Source organism: Streptopelia decaocto, assembly GCF_964273445.1.
Source record: "Streptopelia decaocto genome assembly, chromosome: 28".
Lineage (NCBI taxonomy): Eukaryota > Metazoa > Chordata > Aves > Columbiformes > Columbidae > Streptopelia > Streptopelia decaocto.
This window is the reverse complement of record NC_138683.1, coordinates 635,524-651,881: the sequence shown is the minus strand read 5'-3', so window position 1 is coordinate 651,881 and position 16,358 is coordinate 635,524. Positions and strand designations below refer to the sequence as shown.

General features: G+C 57.0%; 2 protein-coding genes across 2 annotated transcripts in view; one reads left to right on the top strand and one right to left on the bottom strand.

The window, feature by feature from the left end:
• Window positions 1–16,358, bottom strand: part of RBM23 (RNA binding motif protein 23) — a gene marked incomplete at its 3' end in the record, with an annotated part of 120,100 nt that overhangs the window by 39,240 nt on the left and 64,502 nt on the right. The gene's annotated exons all lie outside the window — the stretch shown is intronic.
• On the top strand, window positions 5,176–15,825 carry LOC309450722 (proteasome subunit beta type-5-like). The gene is made up of 3 exons (XM_082073789.1): window positions 5,176–5,427; window positions 9,537–9,843; window positions 15,501–15,825. The coding sequence occupies exons 1-3, from the start codon at window positions 5,215–5,217 to the stop codon at window positions 15,806–15,808; spliced, it is 828 nt and encodes a 275-aa protein (XP_081929915.1). The 5' UTR covers window positions 5,176–5,214; the 3' UTR covers window positions 15,809–15,825.

Below are 16,358 nucleotides of genomic sequence, written 5' to 3'. Positions count from 1 at the left end.
GTCAATGGTCAATGGTCAATGGTCAATGGTCAATGGTCAATGGTCAATGGTCAATGGTCAGTGGTCAATGGTCTATGGTCAATGGTCAATGGTCAATGGTCAGTGGTCAATGGTCAATGGGTCAATGGTTAATGGTCAATGGGGTTCAATGGGGGTCCATGGGGTCCATGGGGTCATTGTGTCAATGGTTAATGGTCAATGGTCACTGCTCAGTGTCACTGTGTCCCCATTCCCAGGCCTGGCGGTTCCAGCGGGCGCAGGCCGAGCTGTGGGGGCGGCGGCAGCGCCAGGCGGCCGAGAGAGCGCGGAGGGACCTGCAGGAGGCGCAGAGGTGAGAACATAGAGACCATGGAGAGCATGGAGAGCAATGGGGGCAATGGGGACAATGGGAGTCAATGGGCAATGGGGGCCATGGGGACAATGGGGACAATGGGGTCAATGGGGGACAATGGGGTCAATGGGGGTCAATGGGGGGCAATGGGAGTCAATGGGGGTCAATGGGGGGCAATGGGGGGCAATGGGGTCAATGGGGTCAATGTGGGACAATGGGGTCAATGGGGGTCAATGGGGGTCAATGGGGTCAATGGGGTCAATGGGGGTCAATGGGGGTCAATGGGGTCAATGGGAGTGAATGGGGGTCAATGGGGTCAATGGGGGTCAATGGGGTCAATGGGGTCAATGGGGGTCAATGGGGGTCAATGGGGGTCAATGGGGATCAATGGGAGTCAATGGGGGTCAATGGAGTCAATGGGGTCAATGGGGGTCAATGGGGTCAATGGGAGTCAATGGGGATCAATGGGAGGCAATTGTTTCAATGCGAGTCAATGGGGGTCAATGGGAGTCAATGGGGTCAATGGGGTCAATGGGGGTCAATGGGGTCAATGGGGTCAATGGGGGTCAATGGGAGTCAATGGGGATCAATGGGAGTGAATGGGGGTCAATGGGGTCAATGGGAGTGAATGGGGGTCAATGGGGTCAATGGGAGTCAATGGGGATCAATGGGGATCAATGGGGATCAATGGGAGTCACTGGGAGTCACTGGGGATCAATGGGAGTCAATGGGAGTCAATGGGGATCAATGGGAGTCAATGGGGTCAATGGGGTCAATGGGAGTCAATGGGGTCAATGGGGTCAATGGGGTCAATGGGGTCAGTGGGGGTCAATGGGAGTCAATGGGAGTCAATGGGGGTCAATGGGAGTCAATGGGGGTCAATGGGACCCATAGAGACCCATAGAGCCCATAGAGACCCCTATGTGCACCCTATGGGGAGGCTCCCCCCCATTTCTGGGATCCTTCCCCCCAATTTGGGGGTCTCTGTCCCCCCAGGGAGCTGCAAACGCTGCGGCGGGAGAACGCGGAGCTGCGGCGGGCACAGGTACCCACGGACTGACCCACAGACTGACCCACAGCGACCCATAGCGACCCATAGCGACCCATAGAGACCATAGAGACCCATAGAGACCCATAGAGACCCATAGGGACCCATTGAGAACAATGGGAGTCAATGGGGTCAATGGGGGTCAATGGGGGTCAATGGGGATCAGTGGAAGTCAATAGAGACCAATGGGAGTCAATGGGACCCATAGAGACCCATAGAGACCCATAGAGACCATAGAGACCATAGAGACCATATAGACCATAGAGACCATAGAGACCATAGAGACCCATAGGGACCCATAGGGACCATAGAGACCCATAGGGACCATAGAGACCCATAGAGACCATAGAGACCATAGAGACCATAGAGACCATAGAGACCATAGAGACCCATAGGGACCCATAGAGACCATAGAGACCATAGAGACCATAGAGACCCATAGAGACCCATAGAGACCATAGAGACCATAGAGACCATAGAGACCCATAGGGACCCATAGAGACCATAGAGACCATAGAGACCATAGAGACCATAGAGACACCATAGAGACCCATAGAGACCCATAGAGACCCATAGAGACCCATAGAGACCATAGAGACCATAGAGACACCATAGAGACCCATAGAGACCCATAGGGACCCATAGAAACCATAGAGACCCATTGGGACCCACAGAGACCATAGAGACCCATAGAGACCCATAGAGACCCATAGGGACCCATAGAGACCATAGAGACCCATAGGGACCATAGAAACCCATTGGGACCAATAGAGACCCATAGAGACCATAGAGACCATAGAGACCCATAGGGACCCATAGAGACCCATAGGGACCCATAGAGACCATAGAGACCATAGAGACCATAGAGACCCATAGAGACCCATAGAGACCCATAGGGACCCATAGAGACCCATAGGGACCCATAGAGACCATAGAGACCATAGAGACCCATAGAGACCCATAGGGACCATAGAGACCCATAGAGACCCATAGGGACCATAGCGCCCCATAGCGCCCCATAACCCCTTGTCTCCCCAGCTCTCCCCAGTCTGGCCCAGCAGGTGACGACACCACCGCCCCCCCAGCCCCATAAGTGCAGCCACTTGGGGGTCCCGGCCCCACTGACCCCCACGTGACTCCGCCCCCCCCGCAGAGGCTCCGCCCCCCGGCCCGTGGGAGTCACCTCCCCCGCTAGCGCCGGTGAGAGCTGGGGGGCAATGGGGGCAATGGGGACAATGGGGACAATGGGGACAATGGGACAATGGGGACAATGGGGACATTGGGGGGCAATGGGGGCAATGGGGGGCAATGGGGACATTGGGGGGCAATGGGGACATTGGGGGGCAATGGGGGGCAATGGGAGTCAATGGGACCCATAGACACCCATAGAGATCAATAGGAGTCAATGGGGGTCAAGGGGGGTTAATGGGGTCAATGGCGATCAATGAGAGTCAATAGGAATCAATGAGAATCAATGCAGGTCAATAGGAGTCAATGGGGATTAATGGGAGTCAATGGGAGTCAATGAGAGTCAATAGAGTCAATGGAAACCAATGGAGTCAATGGGAGTCAATGGGAGTCAATGGAGTCAATGGGAATCAATGGGGCTCAATAGGAACCAATGGGAGTCAATAGGAATGAATGGGAGTCAATGGGAGTCAATGGGGTCAATGGGAGTCAATGGGGGTCAATGGAGTCAATGGGATCAATGGGGTCAATGGGGTCAATGGGGTCAATGGGGTCAATGGGGTCAATGTGGTCAATGGGGTCAATGGGAGTCAATGGGGGTCAATGGGGGGCAATGGCGATCAATGAGAGTCAATAGGAATCAATGAGAATCAATGCATGTCAATAGGAGTCAATGGGGATTAATGGGAGTCAATGGGAGTCAATGGGAGTCAATGGGAGTCAATGGAGTCAATGGGAGTCAATGGAGTCAATGGGAGTCAATGGGAATCAATGGAGTCAATGGGAATCAATGGGGCTCAATAGGAACCAATGGGAGTCAATAGGAATGAATGGGAGTCAATGGGAGTCAATGGGGTCAATAGGAATGAATGGGAGTCAATGGGGTCAATAGGAATCAGTGGGAGTCAATGGAGTCAATAGGAATGAATGGGAGTCAATGGGGGTCAATGGGAAACAATGGGGTCAATGGGGTCAATGGGGTCAATGGGGTCAATGGGGGTCAATGGGAGTCAATGGGGGTCAATGGGAGTCAATGAAGATTAATGAGAGTCAATAGGAATCAATAGGAATCAATGGGGTCAATGGAGTCAATGGGGGTCAATGGGGATTAATGAGAGTCAATAGGAATCAATGGGAGTCAATAAGAATGAATGGGAGTCAATGGGGGTCAATGGGGTCAATGGGGTCAATGGGGATCAATGGGAGTCAATGGGGTCAATGGGGTCAATGGGGGTCAATGGGGTCAATGGGATCAATGGGGGTCAATGGGATCAATGGGATCAATGGGGTCAATGGGGTCAATGGGGTCAATGGAGTCAATGGGGGTCAATGGGATCAATGGGGTCAATGGGGTCAATGGGGGTCAATGGGGTCAATGGGGGGGTCACTGGTCCATACTGGTCTGTTCTGGTCCCAGTTCCCGCCCAGCGCCGCCAGCTCCGCGGCCAAACCGTCAGGTAACCCCAAAACCGCCCCTTTTCCCCCAAAACCGCCCCTTTTCCCCCCAAATCCGCCCCTTTTCCCCCCAAAACCGCCCCTTTTCCCCCCAAAACCGCCCCTTTTCCCCCAAAACCGCCCCTTTTCCCCCCAAAACCCCCATTCCCCCCCCTTTCCCCTTCATTCAAACGCCCCAAACCCGCCTCTTTTCCCGCCAAACCAGCCGCTCCGCCTCGGCCACGCCCCCCGGTGAGACCCCGCCGTTTCGCGCCTTTTTCCCCCGCGCCACGCCCCCCAGCGCCGAGGCCACGCCCCCGTTCCCCCCCCACGCCCGCTGGTTGGCCGGCGCTCACCGCAGCGCCTAAACCCCGCCCCCTTTCCCCCAGTGTTTCGCGCCCTCCCTAAGCCACGCCCCCTCGCCACGGATTGGCCCTTGAAGCGGAAGCGCCGCGTCATGCCCTCACTCAACATGGCGCCCGCCTGGCAAAGGCGCCGACCAATCCGCGCCCGCCTCCCCGCCGCCCCTTAGCAACGCGGGGGCCAATCAGCGCTCCCCTTTCCCCCCCCTTGCTCTCCCTCCCCTTAGCAACGCGCTCAGCCCGCGCTCCCCCTCCCCTTAGCAACGCGCCCGCCAATCCGCGCTCCCCCTCACTCCCCGCTCCCCCTCCCCTTAGCAACGCGCCCGCCAATCCGCGCTCCGTCCCCTTAGCAACGCGCCCGCCAATCCGCGCTCCCTCCCCTTAGCAACGCGCCCGCCAATCCGCGCTCCCCCTCACTCCCCGCTCCCCCTCCCCTTAGCAACGCGCTCCCCCTCCCCTTAGCAACGCGCCCGCCAATCCGCGCTCCCCTTCCCCCCCCGCTCCCCCTCCCCTTAGCAACGCGCCCGCCAATCCGCGCTCCCTCCCCTTAGCAACGCGCCCGCCAATCCGCGCTCCCCCTCACTCCCCGCTCCCCCTCCCCTTAGCAACGCGCTCCCCCTCCCCTTAGCAACGCGCCCGCCAATCCGCGCTCCCCTTCCCCCCCCGCTCCCCCTCCCCTTAGCAACGCGGCGGCCAATCCGCGCTCCCCCCCCTCGCCACCCCCGCCAGCCAATCCCCGCTCGCCCTTTGGGTCGCTTAGCAACGCGCCGCCCAATCCCCGCGCTCCCCTCCTTCCTTTTGGCGCCGTTCCCCGCCTTTCCGCCCATTCCCAGCAGCCTCTGCGCTCCAAGATGGCGCTGGCGAATATTTTACACTCATGGGAGACCCGAAATTTGCTGGATTGGCCCCAAAATGACAGCGAATGCGCCCAAAAGCGGGAGGTTTGGCCCCAAATGGGTCGATTCCCGCTGTTGGAGGCGCCGCGGTGGGGATTCGAACCCGCGGAGGAGCTGCCGGGCCCCGGGATCCGGATCCTGCACGGAACCACCACCCTGGCGTGCAAGGTCAGGGACCCAGGAGTGCCCCGGGGACCCAGGAGTGCCCCAGGGACCCAGGAGTGCCCCACTGGGGCACTCCTGGGTCCCTGGGGCACTCCTGGGTCCCTCTGGGGGGGTATTGGGGGTCTATGGGGCATTCCTGGGTCCCTCTGGGGCAGTATTGAGGATCTATGGGGCACTCCTGGGTCCCTTGGGGCACTCCTGGGTCCCTCTGGGGGGGTATTGGGGCTCTATGGGGCACTCCTGGGTCCCTTGGGGCATTCCTGGGTCCCTCTGGGGGGCTATTGGGGATCTATGGGGCACTCCTGGGTCCCTTGGGGCACTCCTGGGTCCCTCTGGGGGATATTGGGGCTCTATGGGGCACTCCTGGGTCCCTTGGGGCACTCCTGGGTCCCTCTGGGGGGGTATTGGGGCTCTATGGGGCACTCCTGGGTCCCTTGGGGCACTCCTGGGTCCCTCTGGGGCAGTATTGAGGATCTATGGGGCACTCCTGGGTCCCTTGGGGCACTCCTGGGTCCCTCTGGGGCACTATTGGGGGTCTATGGGGCACTCCTGGGTCCCTTGGGGCATTCCTGGGTCCCTCTGGGGAACTATTGGGTCCCTCTGGGGCATTCCTGGGTCCCTCTGGGGCAGTATTGAGGATCTATGGGGCACTCCTGGGTCCCTTGGGGCACTCCTGGGTCCCTCTGGGGGGGTATTGGGGGTCTATGGGGCACTCCTGGGTCCCTTGGGGCACTCCTGGGTCCCTCTGGGGAACTATTGGGTGTCTATGGGGCACTCCTGGGTCCCTTGGGGCACTCCTGGGTCCCTTTTGGGGGCTATTGGGGGTCTATGGGGCACTCCTGGGTCCCTTGGGGCATTCCTGGGTCCCTTCTGGGGGGTATTGGGGGTCTATGGGGCACTCCTGGGTCCCTTGGGGCACTCCTGGGTCCCTCTGGGGGGGTATTGGGGGTCTATGGGGCACTCCTGGGTCCCTTGGGGCACTCCTGGGTCCCTCTGGGGGCTATTGGGGATCTATGGGGCACTCCTGGGTCCCTTGGGGCACTCCTGGGTCCATTCTGGGGGGGTATTGGGGGTCTATGGGGCATTCCTGGGTCCCTTGGGGCATTCCTGGGTCCCTCTGGGGGGTATTGGGGGTCTATGGGGCACTCCTGGGTCCCTTATTGGCACTTATGGGGATCTATGGGGCATTCCTGGGTCCCTTGGGGCACTCCTGGGTCCCTCTGGGGGGGTATTGGGGGTCTATGGGGCATTCCTGGGTCCCTTGGGGCACTCCTGGGTCCCTCTGGGGGGGTATTGGGGCTCTATGGGGCACTCCTGGGTCCCTTGGGGCACTCCTGGGTCCCTCTGGGGGGGTATTGGGGCTCTATGGGGCACTCCTGGGTCCCTTGGGGCACTCCTGGGTCCCTCTGGGGCACTATTGGGGGTCTATGGGGCACTCCTGGGTCCCTTGGGGCACTCCTGGGTCCCTCTGGGGAACTATTGTGGGTCTATGGGGCACTCCTGGGTCCCTTGGGGCACTCCTGGGTCCCTCTGGGGCACTATTGGGGATCTATGGGGCACTCCTGGGTCCCTTGGGGCACTCCTGGGTCCCTCTGGGGCAGTATTGGGGGTCTATGGGGCACTCCTGGGTCCCTTGGGGCACTCCTGGGTCCTTTGGGGCACTCCTGGGTCCCTCTGGGGCACTATTGGGGGTCTATGGGGCACTCCTGGGTCCCTCTGGGGCACTCCTGGGTCCCTTTTGGGGGGTATTGGGGATCTATGGGGCACTCCTGGGTCCCTTGGGGCACTCCTGGGTCCCTCTGGGGGGGTATTGGGGCTCTATGGGGCACTCCTGGGTCCCTTGGGGCACTCCTGGGTCCCTCTGGGGCACTATTGGGGCTCTATGGGGCACTCCTGGGTCCCTTGGGGCACTCCTGGGTCCCTCTGGGGGGGTATTGGGGCTCTATGGGGCACTCCTGGGTCCCTTGGGGCATTCCTGGGTCCCTCTGGGGCACTATTGGGGGTCTATGGGGCACTCCTGGGTCCCTGGGGCACTCCTGGGTCCCTCTGGGGCACTATTGGGGCTCTATGGGGCATTCCTGGGTCCCTCTGGGGCAGTATTGAGGATCTATGGGGCACTCCTGGGTCCCTTGGGGCACTCCTGGGTCCCTCTGGGGCACTATTGGGGCTCTATGGGGCACTCCTGGGTCCCTTGGGGCACTCCTGGGTCCCTTCTGGGGGGTATTGGGGGTCTATGGGGCATTCCTGGGTCCCTTGGGGCATTCCTGGGTCCCTCTGGGGCAGTATTGAGGATCTATGGGGGAACTCCTGGGTCCCTTGGGGCATTCCTGGGTCCCTCTGGGGGGGTATTGGGGGTCTATGGGGCATTCCTGGGTCCCTTGGGGCACTCCTGGGTCCCTCTGGGGAACTATTGGGGGTCTATGGGGCACTCCTGGGTCCCTCTGGGGGGCTATTGGGGGTCTATGGGGCACTCCTGGGTCCCTTGGGGCACTCCTGGGTCCCTCTAGAGCACTATTGGGGGTCTATGGGGCACTCCTGGGTCCCTTGGGGCACTCCTGGGTCCCTCTGGGGGGATATTGGGGGTCTATGGGGCACTCCTGGGTCCCTTGGGGCATTCCTGGGTCCCTCTGGGGCACTATTGGGGATCTATGGGGCACTCCTGGGTCCCTTGGGGCACTCCTGGGTCCCTCTGGGGGGGTATTGGGGCTCTATGGGGCACTCCTGGGTCCCTTGGGGCATTCCTGGGTCCCTCTGGGGCACTATTGGGGCTCTATGGGGCACTCCTGGGTCCCTGGGGCACTCCTGGGTCCCTCTGGGGGGGTATTGGGGGTCTATGGGGCATTCCTGGGTCCCTTGGGGCATTCCTGGGTCCCTCTAGAGCACTATTGGGGGTCTATGGGGCACTCCTGGGTCCCTTGGGGCACTCCTGGGTCCCTCTGGGGGGGTATTGGGGGTCTATGGGGCATTCCTGGGTCCCTTGGGGCATTCCTGGGTCCCTCTAGAGCACTATTGGGGGTCTATGGGGCACTCCTGGGTCCCTTGGGGCATTCCTGGGTCCCTTGGAGGGGTATTGGGGGTCTATGGGGCACTCCTGGGTCCCTTGGGGCACTCCTGGGTCCCTCTAGAGCACTATTGGGGGTCTATGGGGCACTCCTGGCTCCCTTGGGGCACTCCTGGGTCCCTTCTGGGGGGTATTGGGGGTCTATGGGGCATTCCTGGGTCCCTTGGGGCATTCCTGGGTCCCTTCTGGGGGGTATTGGGGGTCTATGGGGCATTCCTGGGTCCCTTGGGGCATTCCTGGGTCCCTCTGGGGGGCTATTGGGGGTCTATGGGGCACTCCTGGGTCCCTTGGGGCACTCCTGGGTCCCTTGGGGCATTCCTGGGTCTCTCTGGGGGGTATTGGGGGTCTATGGGGCACTCCTGGGTCCCTTGGGGCACTCCTGGGTCCCTCTAGAGCACTATTGGGGATCTATGGGGTATTCCTGGGTCCCTTGGGGCACTCCTGGGTCCCTCTGGGGGGTATTGGGGCTCTATGGGGCATTCCTGGGTCCCTTGGGGCATTCCTGGGTCCCTCTGGGGAACTATTGGGGGTCTATGGGGTATTCCTGGGTCCCTTGGGGCACTCCTGGGTCCCTCTGGGGGGGTATTGGGGATCTATGGGGCATTCCTGGGTCCCTTGGGGCACTCCTGGGTCCCTCTGGGGCACTATTGAGGATCTATGGGGCACTCCTGGGTCCCTTGGGGCACTCCTGGGTCCCTCTGGGGCACAATTGGGGGTCTATGGGGTATTCCTGGGTCCCTTGGGGCACTCCTGGGTCCCTTTTGGGGGGCTATTGGGGGTCTATGGGGCACTCCTGGGTCCCTTGGGGCACTCCTGGGTCCCTCTGTGTGGGCTTTGGGTATCTATGGGGCACTCCTGGGTCCCCTCCCGAACTCCTGGGTCCCTTGGGGCACTCCTGGGTCCCTCTGGGGCACTCTTGGGTATCTATGGGGCACTCCTGGGTCCCTCTGTGTGGGCTTTGGGTATCTATGGGGCACTCCTGGGTCCCCTCCCGACCTCCTGTGTCCCGTGGGGCACTCCTGGGTCCCTCACCCCCCCATCCCCCCCGCAGTTCCCGCACGGCGTGGTGGTGGCGGTGGATTCCCGCGCCACGGCCGGTTCCTACATCGCCTCGCAGAGCGTGGAGAAGGTTCTGGAAATCAACAGCTCCCTGTTGGGCACCATGGCCGGCGGGGCGGCCGACTGTAGCTTCTGGGAGCGGCTGTTGGCGCGGCAGTGCCGGGTGTACCGGCTGCGCAACAAGGAGCCCGTCTCGGTGGCCGCCGCCTCCAAGCTGCTGGCCAACATGGTCTATGGCTACCGGGGCATGGGGCTCAGCATGGGCACCATGATGGCCGGCTGGGACAAGAGGGGGCCAGGTGGGTGTGGGCCACTGGGAGCCAATGGGGGCTACTGGGAACCAATGGGACCCATAGAGACCCATAGAGATCAATAGAAGTCAGTGGGAGTCAATGGGACCCATAGACACCCATAGAGATCAATAGAAGTCAATGGGGGTCAATGGGGATCAATAGGAGTCAATGGGGATCAATGGGACTCAATGGAAGTCAATGGGAGTCAATGGGGATGAATGGGAGTGAATGGGAATCAATGGGAGTCAATGGGACTCAATGGAAGTCAATGGGAGTCAATGGGGATGAATGGGAGTGAATGGGAATCAATGGGAGTCAATGGGAGTCAATGGGAATCAATGGGAGTCAATGGGAATCAATGGAGATTAATGGGAGTCAATGGGACTCAATAGGAGTCAATGGGAGTCAATGGGAGTCAATGGGAATCAATGGGAGTCAATGGGAATCAATGGGAGTCAATGGGAATCAATGGGAGTCAATGGGAATCAATGGAGATTAATGGGAGTCAATGGGACTCAATAGGAATCAATGGGAATCAATAGGAATGAATGGGAGTCAATGGGGTCAATAGGAATGAATGGGAGTCAATGGAATCAATAGGAATGAATGGGAGTCAATGGAGTCAATGGGGTCAATAGGAATGAATGGGAGTCAATGGGGTCAATAGGAATCAGTGGGAGTCAATGGAATCAATAGGAATGAATGGGAGTCAGTAGAATTCAATGGGGCTCAATGGGAATGAATGGGAGTCAATAGAATTCAATGGCGTTCAATAGGAGTCAATGGCAGTCAATAGGAGTCAATGGCAGTCAATAGGAGTCAATGGCAGTCAATAGGGATCAATAGCGATCAATGGGGGTCAGTGGTGGCCACGGGCAGTGTCGGGTGCACCGGCTGCGCAACAAGGAGCCCGTCTCGGTGGCCGCCGCCTCCAAGCTGCTGGCCAACATGGTCTATGGCTACCGGGGCATGGGGCTCAGCATGGGCACCATGATGGCCGGCTGGGACAAGAGGGGGCCAGGTGGGTGTGGGCCACTGGGAGCCAATGGGGGCTACTGGGAGTCAATGGGGGGCAATGGGAGTCAATGGGACCCATAGACACCCATAGAGATCGATAGAAGTCAATGGGGGTCAATGGGGATCAATAGAAGTCAATGGGGATCAATGGGAGTCAATGGGACCCATAGACACCCATAGAGATCAATAGAAGTCAATGGGGGTCAATGGGACCCATAGACACCCATAGAGATCAATGGGAGTCAATGGGACCCATAGACACCCATAGAGATCAATAGAAGTCAATGGGAGTCAATGGGGATCAATAGGAGTCAATGGGGATCAATGGGACTCAATGGAAGTCAATGGGAGTCAATGGGGATGAATGGGAGTGAATGGGAATCAATGGGAGTCAATGGGACTCAATGGAAGTCAATGGGAGTCAATGGGGATGAATGGGAGTGAATGGGAATCAATGGGAGTCAATGGGAGTCAATGGGAATCAATGGGAGTCAATGGGAATCAATGGAGATTAATGGGAGTCAATGGGACTCAATAGGAGTCAATGGGAGTCAATGGGAGTCAATGGGAATCAATGGGAGTCAATGGGAATCAATGGAGATTAATGGGAGTCAATGGGACTCAATAGGAATCAATGGGAATCAATAGGAATGAATGGGAGTCAATGGGAGTCAATGGGGTCAATAGGAATGAATGGGAGTCAATGGGGTCAATAGGAATCAGTGGGAGTCAATGGAATCAATAGGAATGAATGGGAGTCAGTAGAATTCAATGGCGTTCAATAGGAATGAATGGCAGTCAATAGGAGTCAATGGCAGTCAATAGGAGTCAATGGCAGTCAATAGGGATCAATAGCGATCAATGGGGGTCAGTGGTGGCCACGGGCAGTGCCGGGTGCACCGGCTGCGCAACAAGGAGCCCGTCTCGGTGGCCACCGCCTCCAAGCTGCTGGCCAACATGGTCTATGGCTACCGGGGCATGGGGCTCAGCATGGGCACCATGATGGCCGGCTGGGACAAGAGGGGGCCAGGTGGGTGTGGGCCACTGGGAGCCAATGGGGGCTACTGGGAGGCAATGGGACCCATAGAGACCCATAGAGATCAATAGAAGTCAATGGGGGTCAATGGGAGTCAATGGGACCCATAGACACCCATAGAGATCAATAGAAGTCAATGGGAGTCAATGGGACCCATAGAGACCCATAGAGATCAATAGAAGTCAATGAGAGTCAATGGGACCCATAGGCACTCATAGAGATCAATAGAAGTCAATGGGAGTCAATGGGGATCAATAGGAGTCAATGGGGATCAATGGGAGTCAATGGGACTGATAGACACCCATAGAGATCAATAGAAGTCAATGGGGGTCAATGGGACCCATAGACACCCATAGAGATCAATGGGAGTCAATGGGACCCATAGACACCCATAGAGATCAATAGAAGTCAATGGGAGTCAATGGGATCAATGGGAATCAATAGAAGTCAATGGGGATCAATGGAAGTCAATGGGAGTCAATGGGAGTCAATGGGGATGAATGGGAGTGAATGGGAATCAATGGGAGTCAATGGGAGTCAATGGGAATCAATGGAGATTAATGGGAGTCAATGGGACTCAATAGGAATCAATGGGAATCAATAGGAATCAATGGGAGTCAATGGGAATCAATGGAGATTAATGGGAGTCAATAGGAATCAATGGGAGTCAATAGGAATGAATGGGGCTCAATGGGAATCAATGGGAGTCAATGGGAATCAATGGGAGTCAATGGGAATCAATGGAGATTAATGGGAGTCAATGGGACTCAATAGGAATCAATGGGAATCAATAGGAATGAATGGGAGTCAATGGGAGTCAATGGGGTCAATAGGAATGAATGGGAGTCAATGGGGTCAATGGGGTCAATAGGAATGAATGGGAGTCAATGGGGTCAATAGGAATCAGTGGGAGTCAATGGAATCAATAGGAATGAATGGGAGTCAGTAGAATTCAATGGGGCTCAATGGGAATGAATGGGAGTCAATAGAATTCAATGGCGTTCAATAGGAATGAATGGCAGTCAATAGGAGTCAATGGCAGTCAATAGGAGTCAATGGCAGTCAATAGGAGTCAATGGCAGTCAATAGGGATCAATAGCGATCAATGGGGGTCAGTGGTGGCCACGGGCAGTGTCGGGTGCACCGGCTGCGCAACAAGGAGCCCGTCTCGGTGGCCGCCGCCTCCAAGCTGCTGGCCAACATGGTCTATGGCTACCGGGGCATGGGGCTCAGCATGGGCACCATGATGGCCGGCTGGGACAAGAGGGGGCCAGGTGGGTGTGGGCCACTGGGAGCCAATGGGGGCTACTGGGAGCCAATGGGACCCATAGAGACCCATAGAGATCAATAGAAGTCAATGGGAGTCAATGGGACCCATAGAGACCCATAGAGATCAATAGAAGTCAATGGGAGTCAATGGGGATCAATAGGAGTCAATGGGGATCAATGGGAGTCAATGGGACTCATAGACACCCATAGAGATCAATAGAAGTCAATGGGAGTCAATGGGACCCATAGACACCCATAGAGATCAATAGAAGTCAATGGGGGTCAATGGGGATCAATGGGAGTCAATGGGACCCGTAGATACCCATAGTGATCAATAGGAGTCAATGGGTGTCAATGGGAGTCAATGGGAATCAATGAGAGTCAATGGGAATCAATGGAGATTAATGGGGGTCAATGGGACTCAATAGGAATGAATGGGAGTCAGTGGGAGTGAATGGGGATCAATGGGAGTCAATGGAGTCAATAGGAATCAATGGGAATTAATGGGAGTCAATGGGGGTCAATGGGGATTTTTGGGGGTCAATGGGGGTCCCTATGGGTCTCTATGGGTCTCTATGGGTCCCATTAACTCCCATTGGTTTCTATTGACTTCCATTGATCTCTATGGCCCCCATTGACCCCCATTGATCCCCATTGTCCCCATTGTTCCCTATGGGTCCCTATGGTCTCTATGGGTCCCTATGGGTCTCTATGGGTCCCATTGACTCCTATTGTTCTCTATGCATCTCTATGGGTCCCATTGACCCCCATTGTTCTCTATGGGTCTCTATGGGTCCCATTGACCCCCATTGTTCTCTATGTGTCCCTATGGGTCCCATTGACCCCCATTGTTCTCTATGGGTCCCTATGGGTCCCATTGACCCCCATTGTTCTCTATGTGTCCCTATGGTCCCATTGACCCCCATTGTTCTCTATGTGTCTCTATGGGTCCCATTGACCCCCATTGTTCTCTATGGGTCCCTATGGGTCCCATTGACCCCCATTGTTCTCTATGGGTCTCTATGGGTCCCATTGACCCCCATTGTTCTCTATGGGTCCCTATGGTCCCATTGACCCCCATTGTCCCTCTATGGTCCCTCTATGGTCCCTCTATGGTCTCTATGGTCCCTATGGGTCACTCTATGGTCACTCTATGGCCACTCTATGCTCTCTATGGTCCCTCTATGGTCCCTCTATGGTCTCTATGGTCCATATGGGTCACTCTATGTCACTCTATGGTCACTCTATGGTCCCTCTATGGTCCCTCTATGGTCCCTATGGGTCCCTCTATGGTCCCTCTATGGTCACTCTATGGCCACTCTATGCTCTCTATGGTCCCTCTATGGTCCCTCTATGGTCCCTCTATGGTCCCTCTATGGTCCCTCTATGGTCCCTCTATGGTCTCTATGGTTCCTATGGGTCCCTCTATGGGTCCCTCTATGGGTCCCTCTATGGGTCCCTCTATGGTCCCTCTATGGTCCCTCTATGGTCCCTATGGGTCACTCTATGTCACTCTATGGTCCCTCTATGGTCTCTATGGTCCCTATGGATCACTCTATGGATCACTCTATGGTCACTCTATGGTCACTCTATGGCCACTCTATGCTCTCTATGGTCCCTCTATGGTCCCTCTATGGTCCCTTTATGGTCCCTATGGTCACTCTATGGTCACTCTATGTCCCTCTATGGTCTCTACGGTCCCTATGGGTCACTCTATGGCCACTCTATGCTCTCTATGGTCCCTCTATGGTCCCTCTATGGTCTCTATGGTCCCTATGGGTCACTCTATGTCACTCTATGGCCACTCTATGTCCCTCTATGCTCTCTATGGTCCCTCTATGGTCCCTTTATGGTCTCTATGGTTCCTATGGGTCCCTCTATGGTCCCTCTATGGTCCCTCTATGTCCCTCTATGTCCCTCTATGGTCCCTCTATGGTCCCTCTATGGTTCCTATGGGTCCCTCTATGGTCCCTCTATGGTCCCTCTATGGTCTCTATGGTCACTCTATGGTCACTCTATGACCACTCTATGTCCCTCTATGCTCTCTATGGTCCCTCTATGGTCCCTCTATGGTCCCTCTATGGTCCCTCTATGGTCCCTCTATGGTCCCTCTATGGTCCCTCTATGGGTCACTCTATGGGTCACTCTATGGGTCACTCTATGTCACTCTATGGTCACTCTATGGCCACTCTATGCTCTCTATGTCCCTCTATGCTCTCTATGGTCCCTCTATGGTCCCTTTATGGTCTCTATGGTCCCTATGGGTCCCTCTATGGTCCCTCTATGGTCACTCTATGTCCCTCTCTGCTCTCTATGGTCACTCTATGGTCTCTCTCCCCAGGCCTGTACTACGTGGACAGCGAGGGCACGCGCGTCCCCGGCTCCGCCTTCTCGGTGGGTTCCGGCTCCGCCTACGCCTACGGGGTCCTGGACCGCTCGCTGGACCCGGGGCTGTCCGTGGAGGCCGCCTGCGCCCTGGCCCGCCGCGCCATTTATCAGGCGGCCCGCAGGGACGCCTATTCCGGGGGCCTGGTGGCCGTGTACCACGTGGGGCCCGGGGGGTGGCGCCAGGTGTCACGTGACAACGTGGCCGAGCTGCAGGGGCTCTACGGGGAGGATGGGAGCGAGCGGGACCCCCCCCGCCAATAAAGAGCAATGGGACGGCCCGGGGAGCGCCGGGGTCAATGGGGTCAATGGGGTCAATGGGGGGCAATGGGGTCAATGGGGTTAATGGGGTCAATGGGGGGCAATGGGGTCAATGGGGGTCAATGGGGATGGGGGGGATGGGGGGCAGTGGGGGACAATGGGGTCAATGGGAGTCAATGGGAGCCAATGGGGCTCAATAGGAATGAATGGGAGCCAATCGGAATCAACTGGAATCAATAGGAGTCAATGGGAATAAATGGGAGCCGACAGGAATCAATGGGGCTCAATGGGAATCAATGGGGCTCAATGGGAGTCAATGGGGCTCAATGGGAGTCAATGGGGCTCAAGAGGAATCAATGGGAGTCAATGGGAATGAATGGGAGTCAATGGGGGGCAATGGGGATGAATGGGAGCCAATAGGAATCAATGGGGCTCAATAGGAATCAATGGGAGTTAATGGGGGGCAATGGGATCAATGGGAGTCAATAGGAATCAATGGGAGCCAATAGGAATCAATGGGGCTCAATAGGAATCAATGGGAGTCAATGGGAGT

Coding starts and splice junctions, on each gene's coding strand:
- LOC309450722 (XM_082073789.1), top strand. CDS start 5,215: ATGGCGCTGGCGAATATTTTACACTCATGGGAGACCCGAAATTTGCTG. Junction 5,428..9,536: donor CCACCACCCTGGCGTGCAAG/GTCAGGGACCCA, acceptor TCCCCCCCGCAG/TTCCCGCACGGCGTGGTGGT. Junction 9,844..15,500: donor CTGGGACAAGAGGGGGCCAG/GTGGGTGTGGGC, acceptor CTCTCTCCCCAG/GCCTGTACTACGTGGACAGC.